At 39.5% G+C, this 13,436-nt stretch overlaps 1 protein-coding gene across 3 annotated transcripts in view; it reads right to left on the bottom strand.

Moving 5' to 3' along the window:
• LOC122780425 (inactive N-acetylated-alpha-linked acidic dipeptidase-like protein 2) overlaps positions 1–13,436 on the bottom strand; it is a 351,291-nt gene that overhangs the window by 83,450 nt on the left and 254,405 nt on the right. For all 3 annotated transcript variants that reach the window (XM_044043362.1, XM_044043361.1, XM_044043363.1), the window contains exon 13: positions 9,456–9,602. In XM_044043362.1, coding sequence (XP_043899297.1) covers positions 9,456–9,602 — 147 coding nt within the window. The remainder of the gene's footprint in view (positions 1–9,455; positions 9,603–13,436) is intronic.

Below are 13,436 nucleotides of genomic sequence, written 5' to 3'. Positions count from 1 at the left end.
ATGAATTTAGATAGTTCATATGATAAAGTGCTTCTTGTGAATACCTTGTCAATCAAGTCCATGAGAATCTGATATCCTGTTTTGACTCATGATTAGTCATTTTCAAATCACAGAAATAATGTCAATATGGTCATCAAAATAGCTGCTGCTTATATGGCAGCGTCCCATTCAGAGCCTTGTCTTGACAAATGTCTACAAAATCAATATTCGACGGACCTTCTCTGAGCTCACTGGTCAAATTTCTGCAGGAGAAGCTGTGTATACTTCACAATGAGCAAATGGTCATGTGTCAAATGTCCTGCTTCCTGCGTACACACCCAACTGGAGGTTCTGGACTTTCTCTTGCTGTTGTGCAATCCTGGTTCAGTTAACTGTGTACGAACGGCAAAAAACCCAATTCCCCACACATTTCCTGGAGTTCATTTCTTACAATTGTCTCAATCTGAAGCATTATTAAATATTACTTATAATAATAGTGCTCGTGCAATGTTCAGGTGTGAGAAGAACCTGGTGTAAACCAAAACGCAGATGATTCAAGAGAGAGTTTGTGTCTTTCTGATTCTAATGAAATGTGTTAAAGGTCATTAGACAGAGGATTGTATGTGTCATCTTGAGGACTTATCTTTAGAATTGGGGGTCAGGTTGTGTACATCCTCTGTTCTCCTTGGAGTATGTTGAAATAAATTTAAGTCACCATAAGTCACCACATACTGCAGGGCCTTCTTCACTGTTCTCCAAACTCCCCAACTCCCCATAGTCACTGATGGTACAGCCATAAAGAGTAATTTGGGAAAATACGACATCAAACTGCAGGTGCAGGAAATCTAAGCCTCAACCCACGCTAACATTTTTGTCCGAATATGCCTGCAGTGTTGGGTCTACTCTACATGCTTCATATCTTCAGTAAGTTAAAACACCAACAAAGGCATGAAAAGTCTGAAGTTTTAAAAACTTTATAGTATCTACAGCTTTTATGTTGAAGACCATGTGAGCATGCAGACTTTAAAGGAGCAGACATTTGATCAAACTTTCATGACATCCTCAGCGGTGCAGCTTCAACTAAAAAATTACCATCAGCTCAGTCAAAAAAAAGAGAAAAAACAGATAAAAAATAACTTCTTCTCATTTTCCAATCTCTAACATCAGAGGCCATTTAAGGGATGAGATGATAAATAATCTGTTTCATAAACAAACTGCTGCATCATCCGGAGCAGCGAGGTTGTTGTTGTTTTTTGGTGACAATGAGTGTTTGGACAGTGAAATCAAGTGCTGGACACACAAAGTGCTGATGACCTTCTTCAGTAATGTTAAGTGGACCAAACAGCTCATCCACTAATAAATCAGTTCTGCTGTGTAAGCTCCTGCCACACTGCACTTTATTGTCTGTTTACGTGATTGTCTCCCAATAAAGAGATGAGGAGAACAAAAATTTTAAAACATGAATATTTTAAATGTCCCTGTGGGAGTACGACCAGTGTTGCACTCACAATGGAAAGAAGTGCAGAGTTACGTTCTTTACCGCGGCAGCATAGTCAGTCGGAATCATGGTGATGCAATGTAATGCAACTAAGACTTCATTACAAAGGATTGACCAAATATTTTGATCATTTCCATACTTTTTTTTTTCATACAAAACAAAAAATAGTTTGCAAAAAACACAACTTTTTTTTATTTTGGTCTCTAATTCACACACCAAAGCAGTAGGTGGCATATATATATATATATATATACATATATATATCTTTTTGACAGCCATCTATACTTGCACATTACTCTCACTATAAGATGACAGAGAATTAGAACATCATTCTGCTATTTTCAATTTTTTCCTTAAAGAAGGTTTATTGATGGAAGTTGATAATACCACCTATAAGTACATTTCTATACATGTATAAGAGTTTTAAACTATAAATATTTGTTTCCCATTTCCTAAATCATAAATATTGTGATTTTCGTCGCATGTCCTCTTGATATCGTCCACATACCCGGTCAATAAGATAAATGGTTTTCTAGTCTTGATGAGCACTCAAAGCTGCTTTACACTACAGTCACTCATTCACTCACACATTCACACATTCATACAGCATATAATATATGTGCATTTTTCTATCACTCTTTCATACCCAGCACAGCTGTCAGGAGCAACGTGGGGCGTCTTGCCCAAGGACACATTGGCATATAGCGGAGCCGGCAATCCAACCCGCAACCTTCAAGATGAAAAACAACTCGCTCTACCACTGAGCCACCATCGCCCTGAATACCATAGGAAATGAATGGGTGGGACAATGCACATACACACATACACAAACGTACACATCCACCTCCACCACTCCAGGAAAAGTGGAAAGAGATTAATGGTTATGTATGAGTTAAGTTTAGGTTGTACAGCTCGGGTTAGGAAAAGTTCAACTGTCAACATCTTTTCCATAAAAACACAGCACACACGGTTAAAATAAACCTGTCCTCATAAAATCCACTAAAAAACTCACCATGTCACGGGCTTATAGCACGCTGATATGATACTGTGACATTTGGTCTGAGCTGGTCTTTAATGGTCTGAACCAAGATGTCTAGTGCTTGTTTTGACTTCCCGCTCATGTTATAATTTTGCCACCATCGTATCCTTTAGAGAGAGATACTCAACTGGCAATGTATTAGGAACACCTGTTTAACTACAGTTTAAGGCAATATCTAATTGGACAATCACGATGAACTGCTGAAGTTCAACCTGATTGGCAGAAAATGCAATTTCTGTGACTTCTGTGTGAGTATTTCAGAAACTGCTGACCTGCTGGGATTTTCACACAATATGGTTTTGAGTGTATACAGAGAATGGTCCATGAAAGAGAAACGATCCAGTCAGCAGCCAAAGGTCAGAGGAGAATGGCAAGACTGGTTTGTGATTATTATTAAATGGCAACAGTAACTCCAATAAACACTTCTTACATCCAAGGTATGCAAACACTGAAGTAGAAGATCTTAAAGGACACTTTTGTCCAGAATGTAGATTTCCAGGAATATAAAATGGTAATGTTCCTCACAGAGGAACTAAACTACTAAGCCTGGCACACATGTGACGTCACTCCCATCTCTGACGTCCTACTTCCACAGAGCTTTTCTTGAGTGCATCAAATTTAAAAAGCGCAAGACTCTTGACATTGAGAGTCCATCTGTGCCCGATGCCTAAAAGTCACAAAAGTATTGATTTATTGAGAATAACAACCCATCGTCTGCCTCGACCACCTTTTGCCTCCTCTGCGTTTTCTTCTAGACTTCATTTATATGCCGTCACACGCCCACTCGTCCCCGTCCACATCCAGTAAGACATGTCGGATGGAAATACGCACACATGCACGTGTGCTTTTCGCCTGCATGACTGCTCCCCGGTATTATCACCATTCGAAGCACCGACGTGGGGTTTTGGCCTGACAGCTGTGCAGGGAGAGAGCGGGATGCAGATGTAATATCTTTCTATCATTCTTCATCAGCCTCAGACTTCCAGGACAGTCGGGGGCACTGACAGGTATCTACTGCTGCCTAACAAGACTCCATTTGCTGTGTTTTACACCCCAGACATGCGGCTAAGAAACTCCATTTGAAATGGACAGAATGCCACCATAAATTGGTGTAATAAAATCACATTTCTGCTGCAAGAGCCAATAATAAATTAAGAGTTGATGTGCTCCTGGAGAGGTGGCGTGATGAAATTGCTGCCAGGTTCAAAGCATCTTGTCAAATATTTATTAAATGACGTTTTTTAGGGACGTACGTGGAATATGTATCCACTTGCCCCATGAAACAGACGCAATGCTTAACGTAGGCCGGGAAGCTTCTCTGCATGTGGTACTTTACACAGAATTATTGTCTGACAGGTGGAACTGAGTAACACAGAGACACACCGGTCAGACACAGGAAGTCCTACTGTCTTTCTCCTAAACACAGAGTAACGACTTGAGACATGTGCAGTGTATTTGGTATAAACATAATATAACTTCATCTTGACTCATGAGATAAGATTTTCAATATTCACGGAGTTTACTCCTGGGAATATTATTGAACATTTGAACATCATTACCCTCTCAGCCCCTTTTATCTGTCGAAATACCTGTGAAGGGCAAGTGCAAACAACAACATTCCAGTTGCCAAAAAATTATTTTGGCTCCTACCTTGTGGCTGAGGGAACATTTCAGCTTCAAAATCACTTTGTTTCTTTAGGAGGAAACATATTTTAAACACCATAACCCTCGCAGCCCCTTTTATCTGTCGAAATGCCTCTAAAGGGCAAGTGCAAACAACAACATGCAGTATTCCAGTTGCTATCTTGAAACAGAGAGGGCATTTTCTTTAGGTCAAAATCACTTTGAAACATTTGAAACAGTATAGCCCTCTCAGGCTAGTAAAGAGCTAAAGTGCAAACACTGACTTCAGTAACCTCAGGACATGTGAATGAAAGTTAACTGGCCTAAGTTAATACTATATGTCATACTGGGGAAACACTTACAAAACAAACTGAGGTTCTATAATTAAACTACAGAAAAGAGCAATTAGAATAATAAATAAAGTTGGATACCTGGAATCCACTAATGAGTTTTTCCATAAGATCTTTCATGTGAAAACTTTTCGCATATTCTAAAACATTAGAGATCATTTTTTTGTGTGGTGACAAAAAACGCTTCCAGTTTGCATTCAAGCATTCTTTAAATTAAAAGAAGGACATTGTAATTTGGTTTGAAACTGTCAAAGCGAGAACAAATATTAAATACAGATGTGTGTCAGTTTTGGGGGTAAAGTTATGGAACAAGCTCAATGATAAAATTAAATTGTGCAAAAAATGTCACTGTTTGAAATATAAAATAACTACAGCTTACAATGCAAAGTGTAGTCTAGTACTATAATTGTAAGTGCATTGTTTTTTATTTAAAAATAAGCCATGTGCTTCAGCCGATTCCTTTTTCAGTTATTGGCAGAATTGTGTTGAATGATTTCACTTTGTTTACTTTTTACACAAATGTAACCAAAATAAAGATATTCATTCATTCATTCATTAACTCATTCATTCAAGTTGACTGTGGGATAATGACCTATGTATGTTTCCATGCATCAAGCAACAGTTGTAGATTAACTACACTGTTCAATTGGCCTATTGTTATTTTCCTAATTTCACAGATAAAAATGGATTCCCACAAATGATGTTAAATGTAAATGTTAAGACAGAGTTCCGGTCTTAACTCTGTGTGCCAAAGACATCATGGTCGCAGTGGTCGCAAGTTCGACTCCACCCCTGGCTGATTGTACTCAATTCCATTATAAGTTGCTTTGGATAATAGCGTCTGTTAAATGACATGTAATGTAAAAGTACCTCAGCATATCTGGCTTTCAGGACTGATGGTGAAATACTACATGTATCCCTGTTACTTTAACGAAGCTGTTGAACTTCATTTTCATTATTCTTTTGATTAAAATGTATCCTGAATGGTCATCTTTGGGCAACCCCACTGGCTTTGTATGTACTGTAAGAATAAGACCCCGTTCAGACCTATTATTAACAGTCATCGAGAGTGATCCCATCACAGATTGTTCTGCAGGTGGCGTGACCGACAGCAGATGTCACGCATGGCACTCTCGGTAAGATCCGCCCACCAATCCAAGACGACGAGGCAAATTGTAAAAGTCAAGACTTTGAAATCTTCAGTTACCCCAGTCCGAGGGGTAACTGAAGACATTGCTTCACTATGTCGAGCTCATTTAATGGGTCATATTGATGAAAAGGAGTCAATTAATACAAGTAATTGTTTGAAATCAGTACAACGATAATTTGAATTATAGCCTGTTTCACAGTTAAGTGTTTATGGGAACACGGGTTAAAATATACAATGAGATAATTATAAGTGTTGCTGATGTGGTGGGAGAAGAAATTAAAAAGACGGAGCCAGGGAAGCATCATTTATTGATGCTCCAGTGGACAGATCAGCTGATAATGAGTCATTTTGCAGAACTGTCATTAAGGCTCTCCTGAGTTTCAAACAGCACCACTCTCACTGGTACTTAATTAATTTGGTGATTAGAGCTGATCAGGTTGAAAATGGGTGGGAATCTATGTTGTTGCATACTGAGAGAGTGGAGCTGTCAGTCAAAACCAGTTGGTCCACACCCACCTGGTCCTGAGCAGAGGTGTAATCAGGGGCGGACTGTGGGTGAGCTGAGGCTTTGAGGGTGCCACAGACAGGAGGAGGGCAGGTGTCACAGCCCTGGTCCTCATTATTGTCTGGAGAGAATAAAAGTAATGGCCTCCAGTCCAAACACTGTACATGTCCGTGTCAAAAACAAAGACCCGTCTGGCTCTGTTAATCCCATGTGCTGTCCCCCACCTGCCCCTGGATGTGAACCCCGGACTAAAGGAGCAGAAAAGATGAGAGGATGTCAGATATTCTTCTCACACTTCACAGCCCGTCGGAGTTTTCCTCTCAGGTCCCTAAAGCCAGAGCTCGATGACATGTGTCAGCGGCGACTCCCACGCCGAGCGACAACATGGCTGGATTTTATTCACGGATTTCCATGCCCATGTTGTAAAGACAGATACAATGGAGGAGCTATGATTGATGAGCATTCTGGGTGGTATTGAAACTGAAACAACCAATTATCAATATGACAACTGAGATGACATGAAAGTTCTATAATGGGGTGATAATCACAGGGCTACTCATGACAAGTCATATCAAACATTAAACAAAGGGTTACTATCATCACTAACGATATATGATGACATCTTTCTAAGGAAAGAACAAAAACACGGCCCTTGAAGGACCATTAACGTTCTCTTCACCGATGCCCGCCGTTATCCTGCTTCCTCTTCAGCCAGTTAGCGTCTGCTCACATAAAGGCCGGGACACATACATTTGCATTGGTGTGCCTCATTGGTTCAGAGTTGTTGTTTTATTTCAAGGATAATTTGTGGCTTTTCAAACAATTTAGCACGCTGAATAAAAAAAGTATTTCTTTTAATCTGACATTCTCACAATTAGAGCTGTGTTAGTCAGAGATTTGTGAAGTGTGTATTTTATTATTTATTTGGTTTTAGATGTGTAACCATGCGATTATGTTCCACCTACACTGTGCAGGAGTCCAGGAGGATCCTTGCATGAAGTAGCTTATGTTTTTTATTCTTCTTTCATCATGTTTTGTAGGATATTTCACTGTATTAGTTCTTTCTATAAAATTATATTTAATACATTAATACATTAGCGGTTTGGGCAAATTCGACTAACAGAGGTGAGGTGGGCGGATGCAGTGCTTGGCTTTCTTTGCCATTCTATTCTCTAAAGTCATCTCAGTGTGTTCCAGCATTGTTTTCACGATAAGAGTATGTAGAGTAACATGTGCAACTAGTGACACTTGGCAGGAAATTAGTTTAGAGTTCTATATTTTCATTTTTTGGAGCTATCAGTAACTGTATCTGAAAGGACGATCAGATATTGCCAAAAAAAAGTGGAATTATCTCCTTTTGGTTTTTGTGCACAAAACCGGTTCAAGACTGCAGATCCCACTCATTTCCTTAGCTAACTTCAAAACAGTTGCAGAGGCTGGTGTGATGACGGCACAGAAAACAAGTTCCACTGAGTGAGAGAGAAAAAAAGAAAACAAAAAAACCCACAGATGCTACCCGAGACAACAAACTGAACGCCGTGGCTCTGCCGCACAACATCTGCTGGTTTCTCCACACATTACCAGCACCAACACAACTCTGTTCACTGGTCAAATGAGGATAAATGATTATAATTACACACACAGTTGAACATATATAGTAGAATATTGAACAGCGAGGCAGTTATTGCATTAAATTTGATCATGTGGTCGGGGCCATATGTACAAGTTTAGATAAATAACCCAAACAAGTTCTGATATGCAAACCTGTCTCCTCTCTGATCACTAAAGTAATCAGTTACATTACACGTAATCCATTTGTTTCGCTGAACGCTGAAGGGCCACATGCACAAAACTGACTTCCTGCCAAGTCAAAATATGTGGTTTGTAACTGTAGTGAATTGAATATTTCTGGTTTGTTTATGTGCCGATATGATTTACAGGATCCGGCCTAAATCGATTGATGGATATCACTAAAAAGGAACATGTAAAATCAGATATGATCCAAAAAAATCTTTTTCTCAGTTTTGGAGTACATATACATCTATCCATCCATCGTCTACCACTTTATCCTCACTGTTGTGAAAACCCCTCTCCTGGCCATGTGCATTTAGCTGTGGAGCCATGTCTGATATTGGTATAGAGTGGAAATTCAAGGTTGTTATATCACAATTGCAGCAGATACAAAAATTTAGTACCAAGTCATCCATATTTTGTGGTCAAAACAAGGTCTTTAAGGATAATGACGGAAAAACCGAGGAAAATGACAGTTAAATCAGCTGTGAGAACAATCATTACTTATAGCTTATACTGTAGTGATGTTGTGATTTTAAACTACTGAAAAACAGTTTGTGCCAAGACTTCAGTCCCGAGTGAAACACCTACAGCAGTGACGTCACACACTATCACAGCTCTACTGAGTCAGTTAAAAATAGGAAGCATTCACAATGACAGCACTGATAATGTTTCACAGTGGGGAAAGCAAAGAGCAGAACACAGCCTGTGTTCTGAGTGAGCGTGGAAAGAAAGGAGTTATGACTAACACGCTATATTACAGTATAAAAACCATATGACACATACAACTGTCTTAAATAACTGTGGGTGACCTGGTTTCAAATATTTCACACTCTAATGGCTCTGTTAGGATTTCAGACTCCATGTAACTACAGGGTTAGATTGCACTGACAGTGTGTCGTTGTTTCAATATAACTAATCTGTCATCGATAACCATTGTTTTTTGTGTGATTATTTTTTGTTTGCTCATTTCAAGAAGTTTTAATTCGTCTCATTTCCGCCAAAGTGCCACAAGCAGTTAACACGGGTTTCAGAAGTGATTTCTACAGCCGCTGGTGTATACACACCAACGCTCCCTCAGTCAGGTCTGACAATATTGCTCAGAAGATCTCATTTCCAGATAAGGGACACAGCTTAAAAATAATGTCACACCCAGCAGAGGAATAATTATAACATCAACAACAACAAATATCACCAAAAGCCATTGCCTAATAAACTAAATTAAACTAAATTGAGCACATTTTTGGTATTTTGGTACATTTGTATGCTCAAGTACTTTCCTGTTCTTCGGTTCTAAACCTGTTAAGTTTGTTATAGTGTCTTAGTGTCCTCTCCTACAAGAGGGTTTCCACTTTTAATTAAGAGTGGAACATAAATAAGCGATGGCCGATGGCAAACTCAGCAAAAAAAACCTTCACAACTCCCTGGTGCGACTGTTTAGCATTAAATTAAACACAGGCAGTGAGAACCTTGCCTCGACAAAGGGTCATCAGCGGGTGAAAAGTGTTTCATAAACCTACCTCCTGTGCAGTGGTCTGCTCGAAGGCGAACTCCATGGTGGGAACAGCCAGTTGGTTGGCAAAGAAACTCACATCTCCGGGCAACTGCAGCGAGCTGACGTTGGGTCCCGGGCAGTTCCCACCACGAATGCAACTCAGCAGTTGTCTCTGATGGAGAGGAAGAAAGAGCCCAGGTGTCAACACCATCCTGCCATGTTAAAGGTCCACTGACAAATGGATGGATGTGACTGTTTTGTCCACTTGGACTGCTGTAGAAAAAATGGTCTGCATAAAGTAAGACCCATGACTATAAGGACTATAAGTAAAACTTTGATTTAAAAATGTAAATTAAATTCTACAGAGCTTTCAGAATCAGTTCCCCGCTGACCTTCACGTCACTGACGGCGAGCAGCAGGATGGACGGTGAGATGGATCGTTCTGTGGTTCTGCACGTTTCACACTTGCTATACAAGTTGATCATGAAAAAGTCCTCATAGCTTTTGCTCTAGCCATCGTGTTGTTTGTTGTTTTCTGTCAACAGTACAGCAGTTTATATGTCGTCTCCTTCTACTTCAAAGAACGGGGAGGAAATGTTGGTGCATGTGCAAAACGCCAAGTCTGAATCTAGTCCGTAATTGGACTATGAATCACGTTATCCAGGTATGTCAATCCGGTAAAGTCTAGTTCGATTTCAGTTGGACTAACATGTTTTAACATGACGTCATGTTACATATGCTGCTGGTCTTTGAACTCAAATACTGGTGCACACACTCCAGTGACATCGTGGAAAATCTAATCTCTTGCATTTTCAATTTTCTCTGATAAAAAAGACTGGAAGGACAGGGACACTCACACACATATCAATATTCATGAAGGGCATTTCATTACACACTTATGGCTAATTGTGAGAGTTAACAGGGTGGGAATAAATGCTTCTTCATGTGTGCCATTTAAAAGTTGATTGCACAGAGGACAGACTTTTCATAATGTTTTTTCTCTCCCCCCCCACACACACACACAGCAGCCAATTACTGTGGAATTCATGGGGAGAGCTGTGCGTGAAGCCTGCAGTGGTAAAATCCACACTCAGGAAATGATGAATTTTAGATTTGTGGTTTGTTTTGGAGGAAATTGAAATATACTGGGTAATTAGCCTTAGTCCTTCAACCAACCACAGAGCGACAAAGAACTGCCATAAAAAACAGACGTAAAAAAAAAAATCAGAATTGATTAAAGTAGAGAAAGACCTTTTTTCTTTTTCTTTTTTTTTTACAAGAACGTGACGAGAATCACGAAGATGCAAATCAACTTCTGTGAGAGTGAAGTTCCACGTCTAGTAAAACGGAGATGAGAATCGACAAGATCAAGTGTCCAGGTAATTAAATACTATGTGAACGGACTTTTTTTAAAGACTCTCATTAAATGTCAGTTCAGAGGTCAAAAGCAGAAATGATTCAAATAGATGGAAAAACACACTTCATTATTTGACAACTGGCTTGTTGTTATTATTATTATTATTATTATGAATTAATGGCATAATTCTGGGTTTGTTATCTATTCTATTTAGGGTTAGGCTATGCTACCAGGAATCTTTTTTTTTCTAAACGTCCCCAAAAGTGTGCACTGAACTGAGGAAAGTTGTTGAAAGTTGTTCCAATTTGCTGCATCAGCTTTGAATCATTTGCAAAATCAGCTGAATCTTAGAGAGCGGCGTGCTCCTCATGGATGTTTCTCAAATGAAGTCTGAATAATTTGGACTGTAAATGATTTAACCGATTGATTCACACAGATTCCTGGTCTATATTACTACATCTGTCATTCTGGATTGTAATCTTCTTTTAGTTTAATATTGTATTACTATACAATAAGTCATATTTCTGTGAATTGTACTCTGTATTGTTTTGTTTGTGCTGCCTGTGTTCTGACCGACTTATAATAGAAACTTTTAATCTCAATGAGACTTCTTTCTGCTACATTACATATTCGAGACAGGAAACTAAATTGAAATATTAGTTAAAATTGATCAGGAAATAAATATCTGAATGGTTCTGGAACTCCTGAAATGACGACTGTCCATATGAATGAAAGACAATGCAAACCCATGTGTGTGTCTGTGAATTTAATTGAGCCTGATAAAGAGGCAGAAGCTAATTATGTACTGAGAAAAAAGCCCAAACATTTTTACGTCATATAAATGTGACTCATTCAGTCACTGTCACTGATTCAGCCAATGCTGATCCACCTGAGTGAACATAACAGATAATGAAATGTCACATTACCTAATTGGACTAAATGAGCCCCTTCTTTGAGTCTCATTCACCCTCTCATCACATTTGTGCTCTGACGTGTAATTGGACAAACCTGGAACCGTCACACGTTCACACTATGGACATTATTACATAGCAGACAACACGTATATGTGGTTTGTAATTTGTTCAATATATAATAACATAATATACATGACAATATAATGCAATGATAGCAGCTTTTTAGATTTGCTGCTCAAGATAAAAGGAGAAAAATCATCAGGCCACAATGATACAATTCTGGCTCATTAAATATGCTCTGTAGGCTCATATTTAAAATTGTGTGACAGGACGATTGTGTTGCCATATGATAGTCTTCATTCCAAAGCTGTGCTGCCATCTTAAATCTGATCCGAGAACTGACAGGGACTTACTGCAAACTGTGAAAGATGAACATAATGTTCACAGCTGGTACCATAAACATAACGGATGAATGAATTTGAATGGGAATGAAACATAAATATCGAACCAGTTAATCACATGGCAGCAACTAAATGCATTAAGTCGTGTCAACGTGGTTAGGACGAGCTGCAGAAGTTCAAACTGAGCGTCAGGAAGAGGAAGAAGGTGATTAATGTGATTTAAAAATGGTGTGGTTATTGCTGTGAGACGGGCTGTTATATTTCAGAAAGAAAAGGGAGAGGACATCCAGTGAGCTGCAGTTTGGTGGGGAAATGCCTTCAGAGGAGAACGCACAACATGACCAGCCTTGAGGCCGGTGGGCCCCAGCAGCAGACGACCACAGGAGCCAGTCTTGCTACTTTATTAGGCGTTGTGTGTACCTATTAAAGTGGCCGGTGTGTGTATGAAATGTCACTGAGATACAGAAATAGGCCGACATTTATGGATACACACATTTGCAGATACATGTTACATATTCCTTCATGAGCACTTTTCTGGGGCATCTGCACACCGGCTCATTTGCATTTAATAAACTGCTGATGTTGTGCACATTTTCATGGACCACTGTCTATGAAGCCAAAAAACAAACAAACAAACACATCCAGGGAGCAAACAAGAGGTAAGAGGCAACTGGCCAGAGTGGTTAATGCTGACACAAAGGCTGTAGTCACCACCGTGCGACTGTGCTGAGTGGAGAAGAATCGAAGAACGAGTGGATGGATGGGCAAACCAACGAACCAAAGAGCTAACCAACAAATGGAAGGATGAGCCAACAAATGAACTGACAAATGGATGGTTGAACCAAACAACAGCCCAACAAATTAGATGATGGATGGATGAACCAATGAACCACAGAATGAACAAACTAATGAACTGACGGTCAAACAATACACCAAAGAACAAAAGGACGAAGGAACAAACCAAGCAGCTAATGATCAGGACATTTATACATCAGTTTTTTGCTCTTTATTTTGTATTTTTAGTATATTGTGAACTCTGGAGGCCTTTGTTTGATTCCAGACACATTTATGCTACCTGCCAAAGTGTCCCTGGGCAAGGCACTTAATATATTAAGCCAGAGGGGGTGCACAAGTATAATCCTGGTGCTTGTCCCAAGCGTAGATATGGGAGGAGAGTTGTATCAGTTACAGAATCTGTGTCAAACTAACAATGTGGAAAGGAAAATACCCTTCACAAGATGGTACTGAGACCTGCTATGATGTTTAGCTTGGAGACAGTGGTGCTGGAGGTGGCAGAGCTGAAGATGCTGAGATTATTGTTGGGAGTGATCCGG

Source organism: Solea senegalensis, linkage group LG14 (genome assembly GCF_019176455.1).
Source record: "Solea senegalensis isolate Sse05_10M linkage group LG14, IFAPA_SoseM_1, whole genome shotgun sequence".
In the NCBI taxonomy this organism is placed as follows: Eukaryota; Metazoa; Chordata; class Actinopteri; order Pleuronectiformes; family Soleidae; genus Solea; species Solea senegalensis.
This window is presented reverse-complemented; position numbering and strand designations above follow the sequence as displayed.